Below are 25,903 nucleotides of genomic sequence, written 5' to 3'. Positions count from 1 at the left end.
AAAATTTATAAATATATAAGTGAATATGAGAATTGAGTGAATACTCCCTGTGCTTTTGGGCTTGGATTAAAATACATTTAAAATAAATAAGAGACATAATTGATTATTGAATATTTGTAATTCAATCAATTTTTACTATATAAATATTCCAAGTTATACCATTACATTTGATTTGATCGGATTGCATCTTATCTGATTATACCCGATTTGATTGAATTTTAAATTATTATGTATATATCCATATATCTTAATACTTGGATGTAGACATACAATTTAATATTTGTAGAAAGCATGAATTATTTGTGAAATTCAATTATGTACACTCTAGGTGTTATTTATATAGAGAGACGTAATTATATGAATATAATTGCAGTGGATTTACAAATAGGGAGAAGTTTGACGCTGTGGTGCTTTGTTCCTAGAATTTGTGCCCCATTCGATGGCTTCAGCAACTGCTCTTTGGCGTTCAATGGCAGTGATATCATGATGAAGAAGACTGAGAGGGGCATCGATGGCTTCTTGGTCTTGTGATGGGGTGGGTATGTGAACAGTTCCTGAGAGATCTTGACTCCGTGTGAGTGTCCCAAGGAAACTAAGAGCAGTCACAACATCACTGATAAAAGGTCTCACTGATGGCTCATCATTCAAACACATGGCTGCTACTGCCACTGCTTGATGCAAGGATCTCATTGGGAAGTTTCCTCCTAGAAGTGGGTCTGCTAATTCTGAATATCTGTTAGGGTCCTTCAATAATGGAGATGCCTGTTTCGTATCAAAACAATTAGGTTATAGTGAAATTTAATATATGCTAGTGACTCAAACATTCGTCCATTACAGAAGATGAACACGAAAACTGACCCAATCAATGAGATTTTGCTCCCGTCCTGGTCTTGAGTTATCAATGACTCTCCTTCCAGTGATCAATTCAAGCAAAACAACTCCATAGCTGTATACATCAGATTTTACTGTTAGTTGACCAGTTCTTTGATACTCAGGAGCACAATATCCATAAGTACCCATTACTCTTGAAGATACATGAGATTTGTCCCCTGTAGGACCCAACTTTGCTAATCCAAAATCAGACAGTTTTGCATTGAATTCTGTGTCTAATAAGATGTTTGATGATTTCAAGTCACGGTAGATCACTGGAGGATTCGCCTTGTCATGCAAATATTCTAGACCTTTTGCAGCATCCAAAGCTATTTTTATTCTATTGAACCATTCTAGAGGCTTTTGTCGTGGACCAAGATCTGCGCCAAAGTTCAATAAAATATTCATGATCTGCATCAACCTTTAGCTTCTAGCTCTTCTGTGTTTTGATTTTTCTCAAAAGGAAGTCTACTTTTTTGAACTCCATTGTTCTTGTTAAACTTTCTAACTTCTAATCTCAATGCTAAATATCAAATTTTAAATTTAAGGAGAATCTTACCAAGAAGATGGTCCTCAAGGGATCCCAGTGGCATGTACTCATATACCAATAATCTTTGATCTCCATCAGCACAATATCCAATTAGATTCACTAGATTTTTATGGTGCAAAAGACTCAACATTAAAACTTCAACAAGAAACTCTCTATTCCCTTGTAATCCATTCCTGTCGAGTTGTTTCACAGCTACTTCCTGTGCATTTAAATTACAAATGTCAATGGCTTGTCCTTCAAAAGTTTATCCATATCATCAGAGAAAAAGAACCAAGTACTTAATAATAAGTGCAAAATAAAGTGTCATTGTTCTACCTGTTTTGTTTTCTCAAGTCTTCCTTTGTAAACCCTCCCAAAACCACCTTCTCCTATTAGGCATTCCTGCCTAAAGTTCTTTGTGATATTAGCCAATTCCCTGTAGGTGAATGTTTGAGCAGCAATGTTGTTGTTCCTATTATCTTTATTGACCTCCTTGTTTATTTTAGGTTCTGTTTGGGGGTTTGTGTTTGCCTTGTTATCTGAAAATAAAAAAGGTACATCAAGAATCCCTCAAGAGGTAAATTTTTCATTACAAAATATATATTAATAAAACTTAGAAGAATTGGTAGAACCCTAGTAAAAAGATTAATCCAACCTTAAAATTTCGCATGCACCAAATTGTGTATAAAATGATGATCAAATTCATGGAGATGATGAACATAGGATTGAAATCACTAAAAATCATAAAAGGGGACAACAAGTGATTTGGTTTCGTAATTACAGAGCCACAATGGGGAAAATATACAAATGATTTTTATAGGTTTCAAGTAAAAGAGTTTTCCTCTTCGTTAAAGTTCATTAGGGAAAACTATATAATAAGAGTTCATGATTCATATTTCTTGTTCAAATGATTTTACCTGATCGTGGCTGAGTTGCTTGGGTTGGTTCTTTGGGAGAATGAGCAGCAACCTGTTGTATCTTCTTTCCGTTGTTAGAATTTTTTGGCACTTTATTGGATGAAAAACATGAAAAGCAACTCATTTCTCTACAATTTTGATTAAAATACTAAAAAATATATTTTTTTAAGGGGCAAAAAAGAAGGACCTTTAGATAGATTCAATTTAAAATCCTAGAGACTCCAAATTTTCAATCCATCAACAAAAGCTTCTTTATCTATTTACGTGCCCATAAGCGCAAAGAAAAATATATTTTACAAATTGAAAATGTTTTTAAAATTTTCAGGAGACTTCAATATCCTTGTCTTCTGAACTATGAAATCAAAAGAACAGAAGCTTCACAAATACTAATTTGGGTTGTTTAACACGAAGCTTTTAACAAATTATGAAAGGAAAGGAGAAAGAAAAATCTAATGGGGTTCAAGAACCAAAGGACAAAATAACAAGGACAACCCAATTGAAGATGCAAACCCCATCAAAACCCAAATGCCATGCATCTAATGGGGCTTAACAAACCAAGAAACAAAGAGACACCGTGGAGAGGTGTTGTCGTTTAGGTCAGTATGGGAACAAACTTAGATGATGATATTTCTTTATGTTCCCAACTAAGGTTCCGAGTAGAATGGAATGAAGTTTTAAACATTCTCTCAATTTGCATGAGAGAGAAAGAGAGACATAACCAATTCCAACGTGTGGAGTAAAGTTAATTATGTCGTTACACAAGACAATTATGTTCCATTATAGAATGAGAGATGACAAAAATAGATGCAATTCAATCTATATTTTGACATAGTACTATAGGACATGATGAATATTAATATCTTTCCTTGAATCATCTTAACAAAGTTTAGAGACTAACTATATGCTAATCAACTCACAAACCTTAACTATATGCTAATCAATAGTGAAGGACAATATCAACTTTAAAAATAAAAGAAATTCTAACTAAAGTTTTGAAAAATATCTCTCTTAAAATTTAGAGATATCAAAAGCACATAAATACTTAATCAAAGAAATGAAATTCACCAACCAATCATACTACACGTTTCATAAGACCAATCATGGCAATGATACAATGCATAGAACAATTCAAACACATTATACTTTAGAGCTATCAAAATTTACAACTATCCTATCGGTAGAGATAATGAAGCAACTAACATATTATAGATAATAAGAATTTCAATTATACATTTCTAATTAATTAAACTATTGAATTAAATATTAGATGACAAATTAATTTTGATTTTATATAATGTGGTAACCAATTTATTAAAAATTGTTAAATATTTTCATAATTATGATAATTTTATATCACACTACAAAATAAAGTCCATTTAGTAATTGAGTTTAATGACCAAAATTGTTTTTGCAAATTGTGATTGAAATAGCGATCGACTAACTTTTGTCATAAATCAGTAATTGAAATAGTGACAGAATAATTTTTTGGTGGTATTAATTGTGTATAGCGTCCAAATAATGTCTCGCAATGATGGTAGCTAAAGTTTAATCACTAAATCGATGGCTATATGAAGTAAAAAAAACAAGTTATGTTGTTGGCGACCGAAATGACGACTGAAACACAATTTATTTTAAAGATCAATTTTTGTTTCATTTCACTACAAGAAAATGATAGATTTGCGTGGGCCAGAAACGGACGCAAAACTTGAAAAACGGACGCTTATGCGTCCGTTTTGCCTCCGCTAAGCATCCCACGAAAAAACCCTGGAAGCAAATCGAAATTAGCGTGGGCCAGCAAATTGGACGCATTTTGCGTGGGCCAAGCCCACGCAAAAAGCGGACGCACCATGCGGCGGCTTTTGCGTGGGCCTATCCGACGCATAATTACAAAAATTTATTTTTAATTTTCTTATTATTACTAATTATATTTTTTATTGACGCTTATGAGTTATGTTATTGAACTCAAGTCCTTCCAGTAACCCAGGAAAGCATTAACCACTAGACCAAACAAATTCTTTGGTTATATTATCATTTTTATTATACTTATTATTAATATAATTTATACATATTAATATAATTATTATTAATAATAATAAAATAAATTATACTCATATTATTAAATTATTATTAATATTATTATTAACATTATTATTAATAATATTATTAACATTATAATTAATATTATAATTAACATTATAATTAATATTTTAATTAACATTATTATTAATATTATTATTAATATTATTATACATATTATACATATTATTAATATTATTAGTATTAATATTAATATTTAATAAATTTAATATTATTATCATCAATTTAATAAATTTAATTTAACTAATTTATATCATAATTTCAAAAATAAAATAGTTATGACAATATATAAATAAAATAAATTTAAAATAAATAATATTTAAAATAAACAAATATTTTATATAACATTTAAATAATTTAAATATATATTTTATTTTAGTCAATTAATTTTAAATCAAACGCTTATTTAATTTAATAAATCTAATTTAATTAATTTATATTCAAAATTGATAAATTAAATAATTTATTATAACATTAAAGAAATAATTCTAAAATAAATATAATAAAGAATTCAAAATTAAAATATTTATTATACATTAAAAATATTTAAATTTTAAAATTCTAAACATGCGTGGGCTATAGCGGACGCATATGCGTGGGTTCTGTGGGCTACGCAAAACGGACGCATATGCGTGGGCCGCGGCTGACGCAAAACCGACGCCTATGCGTGGGCCGCGGCCGACGCAAAATTTTTTTTTTAAAAAAAAATTAAATCAATATATGCGTCCGTTTTGTGTCCAATGTAAATTTTGCGTGGGCTTTTACTCATTTTGGCCGACGAGAGTAGCGTCCGCAAATGGCCCACGCAAAAATTTGGAAGCTAAATCAAGTTTTTCTTGTAGTGTTTGCTATGTTAAATAGTTTAATCTAGCGACCACATCTACGACCGAGGTGAGAGATTTTTTAGCAACCTAGTTTTATTCGGTTGCGGAGAATATTATTAAAATATTGAAGATTAAATTAATTGAGAGAGGACTATTATTTCTATTTATGTATTTATTCTCACAAAAAAAAATCATTGTGTTGCTGCGAAGAGAAGTGTCCTCTTGAGTGTTGTTGCTAAGAGAAAGTGTCCTTCTGAGGACTTTGCACCGATCGCCATCTTGTGCTACTATGCTATTGTGTGTTCCACGATATCAGGTTTCTTAGCTTATTCTTCTTAGTTTCGTTGCACCGCTGTAGTGTTTTTATTTTGTCTTTGTTTCCATATAACCCTAATTTCAAAATTCTTAAAATATCTCTTCCTTCTTTTTATTTTATACTCTGATTCTGGCATTTCTCATTCTTGGTGGAGAAAAGTTTGTAGTATGTTAACTGCTTAGGTAGATGGTGGTCGAAAATTGTATTTGGCAACTATGATAATGATTGTGGAAGGGTCCAATTTCCTGCTCATATTTTATCTTTTTTTTAGAATCTGACTATTCCCTTTATGTCAAGGCTCAAAACGAAATAATAGTGTACATGGTAGAAGTATTCAACTATAATGTGTATGTGGTGCGGATGACTCTGGTTGGAAGACAATTATGTACACACAACCTTAGGTAAAAGACTTTTGCCTAACTATATATAAATGTAGTATGGGAACTCAGAAGATAAATAGCTCAATAAGGGATCCCACCGGTCGTTATCAATTGACCTTTAATACTATGTAGAGTAACACTTTTTGGTGGTGTTTTTTATGTTAGTGGAGTCGAATGTTCCCGAAAATTATTGGCATATATTATTAGATGCTTAACATATTTTATACACTGGTGCAAAAAAAGGTGAAAAATGGTAGTTATTTTAGCATTAAAACGACGGCTATAGGACTGTTGTGTTTTAGCACATAGTTTATTCTCTCCAATCAAAGGCGATGACTATTTGACCACCATGTTAAATGCATTATAAAACAGCTACTATGGTAAAAGTCATCGTGTTATACCTTCCCATAAGTTTATACAATACATGCATGAAGTATAAAACGACAGTTATGGTAAAAACAGTCGTTTTATACCCTCTCTAACCTCAGCACAGATTGTGGCCTTAAACAACAATTATTACAATAACCACCATTTTACACCCCCACGAGAGGTATAAAACGATGGTTTTGGTCATAATCGCCATTTTTTATGGGAATTTTTTTAGTTCATTATGTTTAATACTAACTTCCATCTAAATTGACTTGTTCAATTAGATTCTAGCCAACCAAATACACAAATTCAGAGAATCAAATTATATATATTGATAAAAATGTATTACAAACACTAATAACATATTCCTATCTATCTATTTAATTCCTACATTATTGATTATTTATCCTAGAGTTATAGAAACTAAATAAATATGTGGCCCAAGCATGTCTCGCATAATTTGTGGCAGACAAAGGTAGTGGACTCTCATCTGTAAAGAACTGCATTACAAAATAAGGTTCAATTAGTATTAAGATTCATATATGCTAAAGAATTATAAAGAATAGTTTAAATATTATTACCTGCTCTCAATCCCTTCGAATGTCTACTCTTATAATGGTAATCATCCATTGCATAATGTAAACGCCATACTCGTATCCTCTCGGTTGTCTATTACAATATAATTCAATAAAAATTAAAAATTAATATTGATAAACATTGAAAAGAGAAAGACAAAAATTACAAACCCTTAGTGTCTATCATTTCAGATTTTGATCATTTGAATTGGATCGACCTTTGAGGATGTTATATCCATGCCATGAATTGATTAATACAAAACATTGCGTTAGTAGATATTTAAGTAACATACGCAGTCAAGTTTATAGTGTAATTATGTACACATTAATTATATTCTCCCGATATGTGGATGGCTTCTTGTGTAGGAAACAAAACCACACAGCAGTCTTATCAACCATGGATAAGACAAGAAATTGTCAATGACCCATATATCATCTATGAAAAGAGTTAGTGAATATTTAAAACATGAAATAGTAATAATTGACGACTTATAATTGAACTTACTCATTAATATAAGGGCATGATAAATTTATTTTCCCTCTTTTCCCTTATTGATGTATGATTGAGTTTCAAATTTCTTCGCTCCAATCGGATTAATATAATAGGGATCCAAGAATTCATAGACATTTTGATTCTCGTTATTGATAGAAACTCCATAGACAAATACCTACAAGTTATTAGTTAAAACATAATCAATAATAATTTAACATAAAGTAAATTGAAATATAGGTAAAGATACTTACTCATAAAAAATTGCATTATATTTATATTGAGCTTCTGATCTCTAGCTGCAAATTCTAACAAATCTAACATGCATATGTCAGTGTCATGTCAATGTCTCTTTCAAAAAACGTATCATCCCACAGAATGTCCACAGGGTTTTGACCAATCTTTTTAGCAGCTGCATCTAAGAAAGCTATAGGATCGTCAATGGGAACCTCATGCTTCTTTTTCATACTTGGTTTCCGATGAGGTTTCTATAAAATAGAGAACATTTGTATTAAATTATATGTAATATATAAATATAAATTAATATAATCAAATGAAATTATAACTGAAGGTTCTAGTATAATTCGAATGAGGTTTATGGACCAGGCTATGAATGTTTGAAATGCATCGGCCATAGTTGTTACCTCATCTGAAGGTAGTGGAACATGAGCATCAGCTACTCGTACTTTTTCCACCGTTACCTTCACCACATCAGGGGAGAGATGAACGTTATGTAAGGTGGTTGCCTCTTGATAGACTTTTCCAATGGCCACCACCTAAGGAAAGATGCCACCATCTACCACTAGCTTGCATTGGCTCATCTGGCCAATGACACCCCCTGATGTTGTAGGAGCTGCACAACTCCCCTTTGTGCTCTTGGGAGCGGGACTAACATGCGACTCAACACAATGTTGTTGTGATAGAAACACCTGTCACAACTCTAGCCGCATGCGTTCAGTCTCCTTTCACATTTCCTCCATTAATTCTTGATGTATCTTACTCGTCAGTTATGCTCTGGTCTCTGAGGCAGCGCAGGAGGATGAGTGTTGTGGTGTAACTCCGAAATAATGTTTAATTCCAACCCCTTTTCCAACTACATGTACACGATCACGGTGCTCAGGTTGTCCAATTACTTCAACCAGGATATCTTGACGACCTTGAGGTACAAAATTACCTTGGGAGCTTTGCTCAATCAAGGAATCCTGTAAGAGACCAAAATCATATAAGTTTTTAATATAATTAATGCTTTAAAATAAATGTAAAGAAGGATAAAAATAAGTTACAATTTTTTCTAAGACTATCTGTGATTGCTCAGAACTATATCCACCCAACTTTTTAATTTAGGCCATCTTCGATTTTTTGTGGTGGGAAGGGGATGATGGATGTTCACAGACCCCTGTATCAATCTCAAACGCAATCCCATGTCTGGATTTCTCCTTTTCCATCATCAATGATTGCTCAAGCTTTCGATACCTCGAACAAGACATTAGGTGAGGGGTAACATTCTTTAATGTTGTGACTTGAGCTTTCTTCCGACGACCCTGTCATGAATGAAATAAATAGAGTGAATCAAATAATATTAAGTTATTAATTTTATGATGCATGAATAAAATAGTTAAGTAACTTCACTTACCAACCACACTTCAGATTCATGACTTTGAACAAAAACACGTCATGTCTCTTCATCAATATTAGTGTACTTTAAACAAGGATTTTGGCCTTTATAATAGCCAAAAACATATTGTGTCGTCAGTGTTGACTTAAACTGACAGAAGTTAATGCTGATATTAGATATAATCTTTGATCTCAGTAGTTCCACATTAGAGATCTCAAAATATGTCTGCAAAATAATATCATGAAATTAAAATTGATCAATTAATATTAAAAAGCATTATATGATAACGATAATAATGTAAAGCTTACCAGGACATCCTCCTAGAGCATGTTCCAGTCGACCTCTGACACATCATCCCATGAATTAATCAATATGGAGAGCCTCTCACGAGCAACAACTCCAAGATAGTTGTTGGAAGTCTCAACATTAGGACTAGAAGCCACTCCAATGTTGAAATCTACGTCGATAGGTGTCTTCTTGGAACTAGCACATCTCAATGAGAGACGCTTCAGTCTAGTAGGTCCTTTTTCGGCTCGTACAGAAGGGGAGATAGAAAAAATCGGAGTCTAATCGTTAGCCATATCTGTGTTAAAAAATTAGGTAACAAACATTAGTTAAATTGCCTCTAAAGAAAATCATATAAAACATATACATAAAATTCTAAATTTGTATTATCAAAAATATTTCTAAATTTGTTACCATAGTGGATTGCATGTTCATATATAAATTCCTTCAATGTGGTCTTTACGGGTTGCATGTACATCATCAACTACATCGTCATCTTTATTCATTATCATTGGTGTGAATGAACAAGGGTCACCATTTTCAATATCATCAATGGCCTCCCCTTGTTTTTTCCCGTGTAAAACAACATACCAATATTCTGACGAAGGATCTTTGACGTAGAAAACCTAAGATGCTTGTTGAACCATTATAAATGGCTCACTTCGATAACCTATCATTCGAAAGTCCATTAATGTGAATCCTGATTCATCAATTTTAACCCCAATCTTATTGTCAACCCATTTACCGTTGACTGGAACAGAAAATTTAGTATAGTCAACCTCCCATATCTTCTATAATCCCATAATATGCCATTGATCCAACTACATGATTTGTATCTTTTGAAGTAGAAAACTGCATTGAATTAGCTTCAAGAGTAACACCACAATTTTGAATTGTACTCTTTTCATCCATAGACTTCATGTAAAATATACAATTGTTCACTTTGTAACCTGTACAAGAAATGACATCAAACTTCAATCCAACAACCAACAGGTCAATGTCTCTGATGCACTTGAATCCTTTAACACCTCGTCTTTAAACCAAGGCATGAAAGTTCTATTATGTTCCATCAAAACCCATTTCTCTGGTTGTCTTGGGTTATTTGCCTTCACAATGTCTTTATGAGAATCTATGTAAGGTATAACCTCATTTATGTTATTCAATATATATAAATGTGCTTGCTAGACTTCTGATCGAGATTTGCTTACCACATGTACAATGCCTAAACATTTACTTGTAGAATGCCTGTAGTGTCATGAGTTGGCTGGAAGACCTATTGGATTTGCTTTTGACATGTACTCTAAACAAAATTCAGTACTTTCTTCAGCTATGTACCTTTCAATCATTGAGGCTTCTGGACAATAATGATTTTTGACATACCCTTTCAAAATTTTCATATATCACTCAACAGGATACATCCATCTTAAGTACACTGGTCCACATAATCTAACATCTTTTGCCAGATGCACAACTAGATGAACCACAATGTAAAAAAAGGTGGAGGGAAAAATATCTCCAATTCACACAAGATAATAACAATTTCATTTAACTTTACTGGATCAATGACTTTACAACAGATGGAAGAGAAGAACGAGCACAAACAAGTTATTGTATTTTTTGTAAGATTCCACGAATAGCTACCACCAACAATTGTTGAATCAAGATGTGACAATCATGAGACTTCAATCCAATTAACTTCAAATATTGCATTGATACTAAGATCTTCAATTTTGAGGAATGTCCTTGTGGCACTTTCACACCCTTTAGACATTGATAAAAAAAAAACTTATTTTTTCATCTTTTGACATGGTGTAACAGGATGGGGGCAAATATGTATGTTTACCCATTTGTATCGGTGTCAACTCGCCTCGTATGTTCATCCTAATGAAATCTAAACGAGAATTTATATCATCCTTCATCTTCTCGATAATGTTCAGAAGTGTACCAATTAAACTATCACACAAAATTTCTCAACATGCATTACATCTATAGAATGTTTGACTTCTAACCTTGACCAGTACAGGAGATCAAAGAAGATTGATTTTTTTCTTCCATATGTTTTTCACAAATGACTTCCTTTTCGACTTACCGAAGGTGTGGTCTATGTTATTTACCTTTGTAAGGATCTAGAAAATAACCTTAGAGTAGAAGTGGTATATTTTAAATGATACCTGAATATTTTATTATTAAAATGAAAAAAAAGGACATATAAATAGAAAAATCAGTTATTCAAGTTTCATTTTTAAAAAAAAAAACCACCATCTCTAAAAGTTTCCCTTTTCCTTTCTCTCCCTTCTCTCTAAGATTTTGATCTCTTCACTCATCAGTTTGACGATCAGAGTATACCGTTAGACTCCTGGCAGCGAAGACTACAAGACTGACCGATCAGAATCTCTTTAAGTTCAGTTTTGTTCCTCTTTTTCCTTTTCTCTCCCTTTTCTTTAAGATTCTGACTTCCTCGCTTATCAGTTTGCCGATCGGAGTCTGCCGTTGGACTCCTAGTAGTGAACCCTATAAGTTTGTCGGATCAAAATCGCAGATAGAGTAAGTTCCTTCTTGACCCCTTTTTCTTTTGAGTTAATTTTGATCTTGTACGGGTTAGTTTTAGATTTTGTACAGGTTAATCTCTGTTAACTCAAGGTCCTAGTTATATAGTTAGATTTTGATTAGGACTATGTGGTGCAGGTTAATTACCTTTAAGCTTTTTGGTAGATTTGGAGCTCTTAGTAAGCATCAGCTAAAGTTCAGGTAAGGGAAACTAGTCTTATTATTTTCAATAAAACCCTAGGTTAGAAGATTCTGGATTTGGAGGTGACGTGGTCACCAATTCCAATTGTTTTTGCTTGCAGGATTGTCTCTTGTGAAGAGTAAAGTAATATATTGACTGAAATAGTTGATTTTGAATCTTTTATATTGATTTTAAGGTGAATAATTTGTTGAAACTGTTTGTGATTGAGAATTGAAAGTGTTTGAATGATAATATAAATGAGTTGAACTGTTCTTTTTTAATATTTTGCTGAATTACTTAAGTGAGATGTTTGATGAGAAGTGGTTGTGTGATTTTAGATGATGATTGATTTAAAGAGCATATATTTTGAATATTTCCTGATGATTCAGTTTATGAACTAAAACTGTTTGTGACAATTTTTAGAGTAAATTATGAGTGATTATTTTGAGAGCTATGTTGATTGTAATCTGAATTCTGGTGTTTTTGAGATAAGTTAGTTGTTGGGTTTAACAATTGGTGATCAAACTTTAATTTTCATGTTGTGGCTTCCTCCTCCTTTTTATTAAATAATGTTGGATATAGTTGTAGTTGAAAGATAATTTTATTTTATTCTCCTTTTATTGTCTCTCTTTTTGGATAGTAAAACTTGATGTTATTTAGATGCACTTTGGAATCCTTTTGATTCAAGAAAATTATATGATTAGTGAATGAATTGTTGTGTGTTTTGGAAATTCTAAATTGTGGAATGATTTGATTGTTTGATGTTGGAGATTTTAATGTTTAGAATATTTTTTTTAAACAAAACATTATTTTCAGGAAAGAAAATACCGTGTTAAATGGTTTAGGATGTGCATTGACTAGGGATTCGTCTAGAAGGAGATATCCTGACTCTCCTGAGATAATGAAATCATATAGATGAAGTTATTCAGGTGGTGAGAGTCGAAGGAGGTTCATATGAATGGGTAAGTTGTTTGAAAGATAACTAACTTGACATGTTATATGAGTTAACCCTGTCATACTAGGAGAGATATGATATTGAGATTCTTTATGCGCATAACTGTGTGGATTTCACAGTGAGATAGTATGACAGGTGCAGATCTCTGAGTCTAAGTCAACGCACGAGTCTTCCGGAAGTAGAGTCAAGAGTCTATGTGTTATGAGTCAGTAGAAGTCCAACATATGAAATATGAATTTTATGAATGTAATAGACACTTGATGGTTTGAGAAATCACATGAGAATTGATGAATTATGCTTATTAATTTAAAATTTGAATTATATCAAAACTTTTTATATAGATAGCTTACTCTGTTGTTTGTTTGTGTTTGTTTCTTTATCTGTGATGATCGTGTTTTACACGGGAGCAGATGAGATTGCAGGTAATAGAGCTCCTTAGTGAGCAGCTGGAGAATGAGATAGTTTTATTTGAATGCTTTGTTTTGTTGTTAAAACTTTTGATGTATATATTAAATCCCTATGAAGAGGGATATTTCTTTTGAGATACACATATGAGAAAGTAGTATATGTTATTTGTAATTAGATATTGCTTGTTTTACTTTTATTTCATTATATATGGGTAAAATTTAGGATGTTACAACCTTTTCGTAAACCTCAACACCATTTAATGGAGTTGGTGGACTACTAGCCTCTTGATATCCATTAAAGGCTTTTTTTCAACCTCCGGTAAGGATGATTACTTTTAAGAAACCTTCGATGCTGAAGATATATTATCTTCCTTCCATGTTTCAATTGTTGAGAAGCGGCATCTTCTTCACAAATTGGACATGCTTTATGACCCTTAACACGATACCCTGATAAGTTACCTTATGCCAGAAAGTCATTGATGGTGCAAAATAACATAGCATGCATCTTGAAAGTTTCATTAGCAAATTCGTCAAATACTTCAACACCCTAATCCCACATTAACTTAAAATCTTCAATTAGAGGACTCAGATAAATATCTATGTCATTTCTTGGTTGTCTTGGACCGGATATCATCATAGACAACATCATGTATTTTTGTTTCATGCTCAATCCAAGAGGTAAGTTGTAAATAACTAGTAAGGCCATGAATTGTGATTTGTACTCATATTACCAAACGAATTCATACCGTTTGTAGCTAAACCAAGTTGGATATTTCTTGATTCTTTACCAAACTCTAGAAACTTGTCATGAAAATTCTTCCATTGAACAAAATCAGTTGGATGTCGGTACATGCCATCACATTTCCTCTCATCTACATGTCATCTAAGATTCTTAGCATCATTTGGGTTTGCAAACAAACGCTTCATCCTTGAAATGATGGGAAGATACCACATAACCTTCATTGGGGGTCCATGCTTTTTTATCTCTTCAATAGTATCATCATCTTTTTGTTTCAACTTATGATGTGAGTTGATTTTAGGATTGCACATTTTAGAGGTTTCACTTTTGATTAAGCTTTTTGAGATTAACAATTATGGTGAGAACCCAAAGAAGATTCCCATTGAACACAAACTTAACTGAGGAGTTAAGTAAGTGTGAAGGTTCACTTCTAGAGGGCAAAGAGAAAAACACAATATGGTGAATATGATGAGATGGCTTGCGAAATTAATGAATACAATTATGAAGACAAGATAAAGATCGAAATTAAAAGGAGATGAGATTATAATGGAGGAAAGAAAAGTGGCGCAAAAGAAGAACATAAAGAAAGCTTATGGAGAAAGGGGAATGAAGCAAGCCACTTGGAGGATGGGTTACTCCAAACAACCAAATTTAGAAACCAAAAATAATTAGTCACTGTACTAACATACTATTTTAGAGACTAAAAATTATTAGTATCTAAAGTGGTTTCAATTATTAATAAAAAATTATAAAATGATTTTTAAATTGATATCTAAATTAGCTACCAAGGTTTTAGTTACTAATATTTAGATTCTAAATTGGTCTCAATTAGTCTTTTAGAGACTAATTTAGATTCTAAAATATTATTAGATAAAACTTTAGTAGTTAATAGTTAGATAACAATTTAAAAATTACTTTATAATTTTTATTAGTAATAAAAACTACTTTAGATACCAATAATTCTTTTAGTCTCTAAAATGATCTTTAATTTAATTCAATAATAATTAATTATTTTGATCTCTAAAATTAGTTGTAATTTGATGATTTTCTTGTAGTGACTTTTTTTAAAAAAATTCACTTCTTATTATATTCTTTATATTTTTATTTCGTTTTAAGGACATTGATTATGTTGTTCTAACTTGTTTTATTCAAATATATAGATTCAAACATCTGACTACGTAAACCTTATAAGAAACAAATATAGTTGTGATTGTGTCCTCTTGCTTTTAACACATAACAATCGATTTAAAATTTATTTAATGATTCTTGAATATTTTCTATAAAAATATCATTTTAATTTAAATAAACTTTAAGAACATGTTTAATATCACATTTCTTAAAAACTTAGAACTAAAAAAATATTTATTATAAATTTATTAATATTTTATGTAACATGTGAAATTAATTAGTAATTAATATTTTATTTTTTAATTAATATCTAGAACAACTATTTTTGTGACTGCGATTAACATTTTGAGTTTAGGGTTTGAGGATTTAGGAAAAAAATAAATTTTTTCGTAAATTAGGACAAAAGATTTATATTTTTTTTTTTAATAATGTTTACAAGAACTCGTCAGAATATATAAATCCTTAATTACTCATTTTTTATGATTAATTTAGGACCATTTCATTTTGCATCCCATAGTTTTCATGTATATCTTTATGGAATGATTAAAAGATTAAATTATTCCCTTGTTGTAGTCATTCTTTTGGTCAATATTTCTCCTTATGTATTGTGTCATGGATGGATTAAAAAATATATATACTTTGGATTGTAAAATCCAAATCCAAAAGACACTTTGAGATTGTGCAATCTAGAAGTAATTTATTGCATAAAAAAACTTTTGAAATGTGTAACCTAGACTTTCGGGTTACATAATAATTCAGAAGTTTTTCTTATAAAGAAAATTACTTTCAAATTTTGCAATCTAAAAAATCTGAAAATATTTTCATGAAAAAATGACTTATGAATTACATAATCTAGAAGTAAAAAAAATTTTAGATTGTAGAATCCAAAAATAAAAAATGTCTTTTGGAGTGAAAGTCAATTTTACATTAGTTTTTCATATTTCACAACTTGAATGACTTCTTTAAAAGTTATTTCCAATTTTACAGTCTGAACTTTTTTCAAGAAAAATAATTTTCACATTATGCATTTTGGAAACATTTTTTCTTAAAAGAAATAGATTATATAATATGAAATTATTTTTTTTAAGTTGAAATTTTCATAATTATGAAGTTGGAGAAGGAAATTCTGGAAATGCAAAAAGAAATCTCCATAATTTGACAATGAATAGTTTTTTTCAGGAGGCTTTCTCATCTCTGGCTGTTGTTGGAAGCTAAAGTGGGTTGGGCTTGAGCATATTTTCAAACATGGATTTGTTAATAATGTGAATGAAGCTTATTTGAACAATGATACACACTTACATGCTCATGGGTTGCTGATAAGATGATTTGGTTTGTGGTGGGGACTAAAGTCTCTGCTTGATGCTGACAACTAGGTCAGTTGCACATCAAGATTTTATGCATCTACAGAGATGTCACATTTTTTTTTCAAAATAATATTATTAGTGAAGAGAGTTGTCACATAACTTATTTTCTATGAATTTTGATAAAAAAAAAAAAAGCACAAGAATTTTTTCATGAAAAGAAATGTGTTTAAACACTTTTAATGAAAGGCTCTCTTTGTAATTAGTATAACATGAAAGATTGAAATAAAGTCCTTTTTGGGAAGAGAAATTTGGTTGAATTAAGAATTGGAAGGGCTAAATGCATGGGTCCCAGTGGTGTGCAGTTGTCAAATCTGTGGTTGGGAAAAAACAAGTGCCTCAGATTTTGGTTATTAGCTTTTGCAATAATTATGGCACAAAAAATTGAATAAACCCCACGGCAGGGATTATGTATTAGAAAACGACACAAGTCAAAAGATAGAAGAGCTTTACAGAAAGGCTATTTTCAATTCAAACCAACCCAGCTTTTTCACCCCCTTTAAATTACCAAACAAATCAACTACTGTATGCTATCACAATATAATATTAACAGTAAGACCAACACTGTTGTCTCCTCCTATTTATAAATATTAAATTAAAAGTTTTTATACAATTCAGTTTTAAATACCATGTGAATGCATCAGTATTTAAAAAAAAATGAATTTGCAATGATTAGATAGAAAAGTTTAAAGGAATTGAGGTTGTTTCTTTTAAATTATGTAGAATAAATTTTATTGAAATTTGTTAGTGATATGAAAGTTGTGTAGAAATTAATTGAAGGAAATAAGAGAAGACAAAAGGTTTTAGCAACTGATTAAACGTAATTGCACAAAATTGCAAAATTGATCTTATTCATTTTGATTTACTCAATCATATATATAAAAGCAAAGTGAATCAAATCTCCATTGTCATCAACTTCATCATCAAGATTTACTTCGCAATCTTGAAGATGTACAAGTTGTCGTTGTTGCCTTCTTGGTCGCTCCATCATAGTTGTAATTGGAGTTGCAACTTCAGGTTGAATTGCAGGTGCTTCAAGAGTGACTTCATCTTCCGCATCATCGTTCAAAATGTAAATATATCATTTTTTTGAATCCATTTCAACTGCTGCATTCCATTGCCATTCCTCATCTTCGGCAAATGTAACATCACGACTAACAATCACCTTCTTTGTCATTGGATTGTACAGTTTGTACATATCTAATGAAAATGGTCTTCACTGCCTTATCATCCAACTTCGATCTTGCTGCCTTGGGAACATGAGCATAAGTAATTGACCCAAATACCTTCAAGTGTTGCACATTGGGTTTGAATCCACTCCATGCCTCAATCGGAGTTGTGTTAGGAACACTCCGAGTGGGTGATCTGTTTATCAAATATACCACACATGTTACGGCCTCAGCTCAAAAATAATTTGGCATACCTTTCGCTTTAAGCATGCTCCTCGTCATGTCCATGATTATTCTATTCTTTCTCTCAGCAACTCCATTGTGTTGAGGTGTGTAGGGGCAAGTTATGTTATGTTGCAACCCAAGTTCTTCACAGTGTCTCTTGAATTCATTAGACTTGTACTCACCTCCTCCATCACTACGCACCATCTTAATTTGTTAGGTCACTCTCTCTTTCAACAAATGCTTTAAATATTTTAAAGCAGTGGAATACCTCATCCTTGCTTTTCAATACATAAATTCAGGTTTTCTTTGAAAAATCATCAATAAAGGTTAAAAAATACTTATTACCTCCAACTGATGATATGTTCATCGGGCCACAAACATCTGTATGAAAAACTCCAAAGGAAATTTTGCACGCCAAGGCTCCTTAACAAATGGTATCCTGTGATTCTTTTCAAAAATGCAAGTCTCACACAATTGATCAGGGTGATGAATATGGGGTAAACCATTCACTAAATTTCTTTTGGAAAGATTTTCCAAACTCTGAAAATTTAAGTCCCCAAAGCGTAAATGTCATAACCACGATTCATTATTCACTATTGCATTCAAGCACTTGAAATCACCCATATGAATATCTACTGGAAACATGCGGTTTTTTGATAAAAAGGTTTTAAGAATCAAATTACCTTTTTTATCAAAAAGTGAGAATTTATTTTCAACTATGTGCATCACGTAACCCTTTTCGGCAGCTGTTCCATACTCAACAAATTACTTTTCATATCAGGTACATAGAAAACATCATAGATGTACCTGTGATCACCATTTTTCAATGTGATAAGAATTCGCTCTTTTCCAGTCACCGAAACGAACCTGCATCACCAAATTTCACTTTTGTGCGAAATGAGTCATCCAAATCCCCAAACAGCTCATTTTGACCACACATATGATTCGTGCAACCTGTATCGAAATACCAAGTCTGATTGTTTGGGGTTTCATTTGATGTGGCTGCCATTAGTACGGTATGATAATTTTCATCTTGTACGTGATTATTATCTTCTTAAGCACAATTGGCAGCATGATTATCACCTTTTGATCTGCACTCATTTGCATAATGACGACGTTTATGGCAATTATAACACTCAACATTTGTTTTATTATAAATGCTTCCTCGTCCTCTGCGACCACGTTCCCCGCGCCAAGCGTCTCCATGATTCTGGCCACCATGACCTTTGCTGAAATAGCTACCATGTTTATGATAGGAGCTACCAATTGAGGCTTGTGCTTGTAAAGCCTGTTCAATTGGTTTTTCAATCTTATTTTCATTCATCCGTTTCTCATGCGCTCATAGATAACCAGACAATAACCTTACTATCATTTTTTTAAATGTTATTGGCCTCTTCAATTGCGGCAACAACATGTTCAAATCTGGAAGTTAAAGATCTCAAAATCTTCTCCAGCTTTGCCTGCTCCGAATGTGTTTCACCATTGGTCTTCATCTGATTTGTCAAGGCAAGAACTTTATTTATATAAACATCAATAGTAGTCTCTGTGGTTTCCATTTACAGCAGTTCATATTAGCGTCTTAGGGTTTGAAGACGCACCCTCTTTATCTTGTCATCACCTTTATAATTGGTTAACAAAATTGTCCAAGCCTCACTGGCAGTTGTTGCTCCTTCAATCTGCTCAAACAAAATTGTCCAAGTCTCATCATTCATCCCTTGATGGATGAGATACAAAGCCTTATTGTCCTTCTTCTTCTGATCACGATGCGCTACTCGTTGCGCCTCAATTGCATTAACAGCTAATGCAGACACTCCACTCTCAACGACATCCCATAACTCATGATAATTGGGTAGAATTCATGATAACAGACTGACTCTTCATACCAATTGTAGGAACTAACTGAAGGAAATAAGGGAAGACAAAAAGTTGTAGCAACTGATTAAACGTAATTGCACAAAATTGCAAAATTGATCTTATTCATTTTGATATACTCAATAATATATATATATATATATATAATAATAAAATTACTATTACTGAAAGTTATAAAATAGGAATACTAAAAGGCTGGTAAACTAACCATTAATGCAATATAACGGTAAAAATAGTTTAAGGGTAATAAAATCATAATTAATAATAATAAAATCTGAATTAATAAATTTGTGAAAATAAATTTAATTTTTTTAAAATATTTTTAAAATATAAATTTATAATTTTTTTTTTAATTTAGATAATGAAATATGAGATATTTTTATATAAATTTTAGTTAATTAAATATTTGTGCATTATTTTCAATACCGTTAAACATGAAAGAGGTCATAAAAACAAAATTTCAATTATTAAAAAAATATTAAATATTAAAAAAACATTAAAATAATAATTAATAATTGATGGATTAAGGTTAGAATTAGGGTTAGGTGTTGGCTTTATGATTAGGGTGACCTTAACAATTTTGAATTTAGATATGGAGATTATTTGAGTTAGGATTATGAATAAGTTTATGATTAGGGTTAGGGTTACCATTATAATTAATTATTAAAAAAATTATAAAAAAAATATAATATTAAAATAATATTCCTAAAATAATAACAATTATACTATAAATGTTTCGGTAAAAAAATACAAATAATATATTAAATAAAATTTAAATATTTATTATTATAAAGTTTTAATTAAAAAATATTTTTTATACTAAATTTAAATAATAATATTATTTTATATTTATTTTTTATAAATAATAATATTATTATATAAAAAAATTGTCATAAATAATTATATTATTTTTTATTATATTATAGTTATATTTTATTTTTATTATTAATTATTAATTATTTTTAATTATATTAGTAATATTATTATATAACTTTATTTAACATTATTTATTTATATTACATTATATAATAGTATATAATCGAGCCTACGTTAAACTTTATCATATAATCGATTATATATATATATAATCAATTATATGTTAAATTTTACTTATAATCGATATATAATTGACTCGATAAGTTAAGTTTTACATATAATTAATTATATTTTATATATATAATAATAATTAAGAAGTTAAAATATTTTATTCAATATTTGTTTTATTATTATATTATATAAATTTATTTTTTAATCAATATTTATATATTTTAAAAATTATTGTAGCTGGTAAGAAATATTGATTAAAAGGTATATAATTCAAGTAAACTTTGTGTAAATATAAAAGGTATCATGCTAAATAACTTCCTTCATACTTCTTTGCATATGAAAGCTATGTAGCACAAACACGATACGGACACTGATATCAAACGGACACGAAGATACGTGTAATACTAAAATGTAGGACACGGGTACACGGATCTATATATTATATAATTATGAATTGTATAAATTGACAATAAATATTTATATGCACAAATATGTTTCAAATTATTTTTTGGAACAGAAAAATGTTTTTCATAACTAGTTCATAAGGATTTGTTTCTTATTTTTTTATAATCATAATAAAAATTTATACAATAAATTTGAGTTTTTAAAAAATTAATATATTTTTGTTTTTTAAAATTGTATTAGAACTGTACTAGAATTGTCAGAAATCCAACAAATACTTTTTAAAATGAACATTTCACGGATATGTGTCTTACAAATATCATATGAATGTCGTTGTTCAATATGAGTATTCGACACTGACACGTCATTTAAGATAAGTGTTATAGTACGAAAATAGAAGAATAAAAATCACTCCCATTTTTTCTCTCCCTTAGATACTGCATTTATCTAGAAACAAACGGTTTAATAGTCTCTTTCATCGATTTTAACAATGCCAATAGGAAAGAAACAGGGGTTTAATGATGAATAAATTCTCTATATATATTAATAAGAAAAAACAAGTAGAATATAGTAACATATTTTGTTGCTTGAGAGTGCAATTTTTGCTTCATATACATAACATTTGGAAAATACATCAAGCTAATAAAATTAAATCAATTAGTATAATAAATTATGAGAGATTACGTAATTAAATTAAAATGAATCTTTAAAAAAACAAGAGCAAAACTGAAATGTTGGAGATAATTTTAGAAAATAAATATGACTTTAAGAAAAACTAATGCTACTACCTGATTTTCTTGGTTGCTCTCTTGTTCTATATCTGGTTCTCCTTAAGTCTAAGTATTTTTTTTATATCTATGGTTATTATTTTATTTTCAAACGCTCCAAGATTTTTGACATATTGGTAGTTAATCATTAATTTCTTTTTACTTATGATTTTTTTTTAATTGTGTAACTAATTATTGCATAATATTGAATTTTATATATTCTATAAATTATATATCTTATAAAAGAAAATTACAAATTTTAAACATTTTCCTCTTTTATGAGAATGATTTAATTGAATGCACCATTGTTATCATTAAAACAGCCATAGTTGACTTTGTTGCATATATATTTAAATATATAATTTAGATTGTCTATAATTTGCTTCAATTTTATGTTAGTAAGAATATGAGTATGAATTGATACATGATGTGGGATACTATTTTAATTGATATTATTTATATTAGTTTTTTTGTTAAATAAATCTATTGATATTCATAATAAGAAAATAAGAAAAGTGGGAATTAGCCACCACACATTATCATACTTCAAACGATGGGGCAAAAAAAATGTTTTCATCATCGGTCTATGAAACATTAAAAAATATAAATTTTAAATTAAATGGAAAATGTATCATTGACCTATGTCAGTTTGGGAAACGCATAATCATTATATGTAGGCTTAACCATTACTTAAAAATTTATTTATTTAAATAAGATTATTAATTACATTATATGTATTTAAATTAATTTAATGGAGTATCATCATTTTTATTACTTTTTAAATGTAATTAACAATAATTTATAATAATAAAATTAATAAAAATAAAAATAAAACAATTTAAAGAAGAAATGATAAAAAGACTTAAAAGTAATTTAATTAAAAATAATAGTTAAAAAGATTATTTAAAAATAAATAAAAATGAGTAGGGAAAGTAAATTTGAAAAGGGGCTTGCGTCGGCTTGGCCGACGCTAAACGCGTGTTGAATTTTGTGTGGACTTAACCAGTTGAACTTTGTGTGGACTTGATCGTCACTATTTAAGTGATATGTTTAGAGCTCATTCACTTTCTTCCTCTTCGCACTCACATTTCCCCAAATTAGACACTACAAGAAATAATGATGGTAGAGTTCCCAGAAGAGCGACGCAAAGACTAAAAAAGAGACTCTACATAGGATTAGTGTGAGCTTAACGTCCCAATAGAAATGGAAGTTAATGTTTTGGTGGTTATGCATTAGATACGACCTCCAAATACGACCCCCATTCTCGACGCAATATCATTTTGCAACTTATTTTTTTTATTGCATCTACTTTGTGTCCACATTCTAGACGTTAACTTATTATTATTTTAATAATTTTTAACTTGCATCCATTTTGTGTTCACATTTTAGACTCAATATTATTTTGTCACTTATTTTTTTTCATTGTATCTACTTTGTGTCCTCATTCTAGATGCTAACTTATTATTATTATTTTAATAATTTTTAGTGAGTTAAAGGTCTCCATTGTGGACACAATGTTTGACATTTATTTTTGTGTCCAACTTGAGTAGACTTCACCCATGCTAGTGACTTTTTTTTATAGCCCTCACTTTTTGTTGAAAGCTAAAGTGGATTTTTCTTGTAGTGAGTAAACCTAAGTTTAAGGGTTCTTGGCGGTGGCATCAACTCCTCTCATCTAATCCTCCCTACTGATGAGTTCCATATATTTTTATTTTTATTTTGATCAGCAAAGAATTAATTAAATTAAAAACTGGACACTTAAGGGGTGTCCCAACCCATATACAAAAAGCACTTATAACTAGGAACACAGGTGAAACTGTAAAAAACTTAGAGACATAGCTATAAAAGACTTCTTCCATCCAAAACCATTATCTGCATAAAGTCCATTGGCCTTCGGCAGCGTAGGTAGACACGGTCCCTCTCTTCCATTCATTCCTAGTACAAAGCCACCAATAGATATGGGCCTAGCCAAGACAGCAAAGAAGCAAAAACCAATATCTGCACACTGCTACATACCTTCGTATCCAATAAAACATCCACGAAAAATCTATGTTCCCATCAGCAAAGAGTGCACCTATTATCATTCCCTGTTATGGTATATAGCATTGGATGAGTATGACACGCCTACTATCCTTGCACCATTCCATTCCATATCTGCAGCATACCAATCCAAACCTGCACCTGAAAACTCCACAATTCCATCTTGTACCGGACCCAGCCACTGCAGCACCCTCATCAAAACAGGCCAATTCCGTTTCACCACAACGCCCATAAACAACACCTCCAATCAATATAGCACCTGCCAACAACCGATGCGCCCAGCTGCTGCACATCCTACAAACAGTCCAGTCTTCAGTATACCCTTCGACCTTTCCTGAACCGGATTACTCCTTGATGATCCTATACTTATAGCTTTTAATGCATAGCAAAGGATTCATGACCCAGTCCACGAACGAGTAATTGAACCTGGGTACCCTATACTTCATCCATAACCAAGATTTCAGTTGGGCTTGCTGGAATATCTCTTCAGCATCTACAACTCCTTGCTTGAACACTACCAAGTTCCTATGTTCCCATACACTCCTCACTATGGATGCCCATATGCCTTTCCAAACCATCTCTTGTTTGTTACTGACCTGAGTTAGAGAGAAACTTTCAAAATGATTATGCAATGCGTTATGTTGAACAGAGAGTATGCCAATCCATCTATGACACAGATCCCAAACGCGCACGACCACCTCACATTCCAACAATAAATGTTGGATGGATTCCACTTTAGAAAGGCAAAACACACATGATGTGGATTCCATCATCACCCCCTCCTACTCAAACATTCTCTAGTTGGTAGTCTATCCAGTATGAACCTCCATGCAGTAATCAGAACAGAGGGAAAGGCCAATCCAAAGGAGATCAAAGACCCCAATACTTGTGCCTTCGCCTCTTATGCTCTCATAAGCTGATTTCACTGAGAAACACCCCTTATTATTAACCCCCCACACCCGAATGTCTTGCTCATGCCTTCTAATAAAAGTCCTAGATATGTGAGAATATAGGTCCTTCTCCAATACTTCTTCCCACTCAAATCTAGCCCGCCTCCACCTTAAGTTCCATCCCTATACATCCCCTTCCCACCCGCCTACCTATTCCACTGTTTGAGTCTGATTGCATGATATGGAGTACAGCCTGGGAAATTCAGATTTGAGGTTGGTATTCCCGATCCATACGTCTTCCCAAAATTTTATTCTATCACCACATCCTATCCCCCAACTCATTTCTGCTTCGAACCAACCCTATCCTCCACCCTGCATGCATACTTTGCGGAGATCCCTCCACCACCAGGATTGCAGCCTAATTGGTAATTGCAACCCCTCACTTTCTTCTCCATATTTCGACTCCAAAATGTCCTTCCATCGTCCTTTTTCATTCGAGAGCCATCGTCATTTCCACTTAGCCAGCAAAGCATGAATGAAATCACGTACATCTAAAATCCCCAGTCCTCCTTCCTGTTTTGATTTGCACACATTCTTCCAACTGACCCATGAGACGGGCTTCTTCTCCTTCCCCCATCCCCATAGAAACCTTCTTTGAATACCGTTGATGTTTTTACAGACTGATTCCGGTGCTCTGAAAATAGATAGATAGTACAGGGGTACCGCCGTGAGCACAAATTTAATAATACAGAGTCTTCCTGCCATTGATAAAAACCTCCCTCTCCATGTGCTTAGCCTAGCTTCCAACTTATCAATGAATGACTGGCTCCCAAAACTTCTTCCTCCTCGGATTGCCTCCAACCTCAAGTCCTAGGTACTTAAAAGGAACTGTCATCTCCGCACAAT

At 31.5% G+C, this 25,903-nt stretch overlaps 1 protein-coding gene across 1 annotated transcript; it reads right to left on the bottom strand.

Moving 5' to 3' along the window:
- Nucleotides 1-279: 279 nt before the first annotated feature.
- On the bottom strand, nt 280-2,964 carry LOC137826944 (putative serine/threonine-protein kinase PBL25). Its single transcript, XM_068633102.2, has 5 exons — nt 2,317-2,964; nt 1,736-1,938; nt 1,430-1,619; nt 859-1,250; nt 280-762 (listed from the first exon to the last, which is right to left on the bottom strand). The coding sequence occupies exons 1-5, from the start codon at nt 2,438-2,440 to the stop codon at nt 379-381; spliced, it is 1,293 nt and encodes a 430-aa protein (XP_068489203.1). The 5' UTR covers nt 2,441-2,964; the 3' UTR covers nt 280-378.
- Between the last annotated feature and the right edge of the window lie 22,939 nt (nt 2,965-25,903).

This window comes from Phaseolus vulgaris, chromosome 8, assembly GCF_051622355.1.
Source record: "Phaseolus vulgaris cultivar YP4 chromosome 8, ASM5162235v1, whole genome shotgun sequence".
NCBI classification, from domain to species: Eukaryota; Viridiplantae; Streptophyta; class Magnoliopsida; order Fabales; family Fabaceae; genus Phaseolus; species Phaseolus vulgaris.
The sequence above is the reverse complement of the archived record's forward strand: the minus strand, read 5'-3'. Positions and strand labels throughout refer to the sequence as shown.

Excerpts from the sequence above, each read along its gene's own strand:
- LOC137826944 (XM_068633102.2), bottom strand. The coding sequence starts at position 2,440 with ATGAGTTGCTTTTCATGTTTTTCATCCAATAAAGTGCCAAAAAATTCT. Across the intron at positions 1,939-2,316 it reads AGCAACTCAGCCACGATCAG|ATAACAAGGCAAACACAAAC; the intron begins GTAAAATCATTT and ends TTTTATTTTCAG. Across the intron at positions 763-858 it reads AGCAAAATCTCATTGATTGG|GCATCTCCATTATTGAAGGA; the intron begins GTCAGTTTTCGT and ends GATACGAAACAG.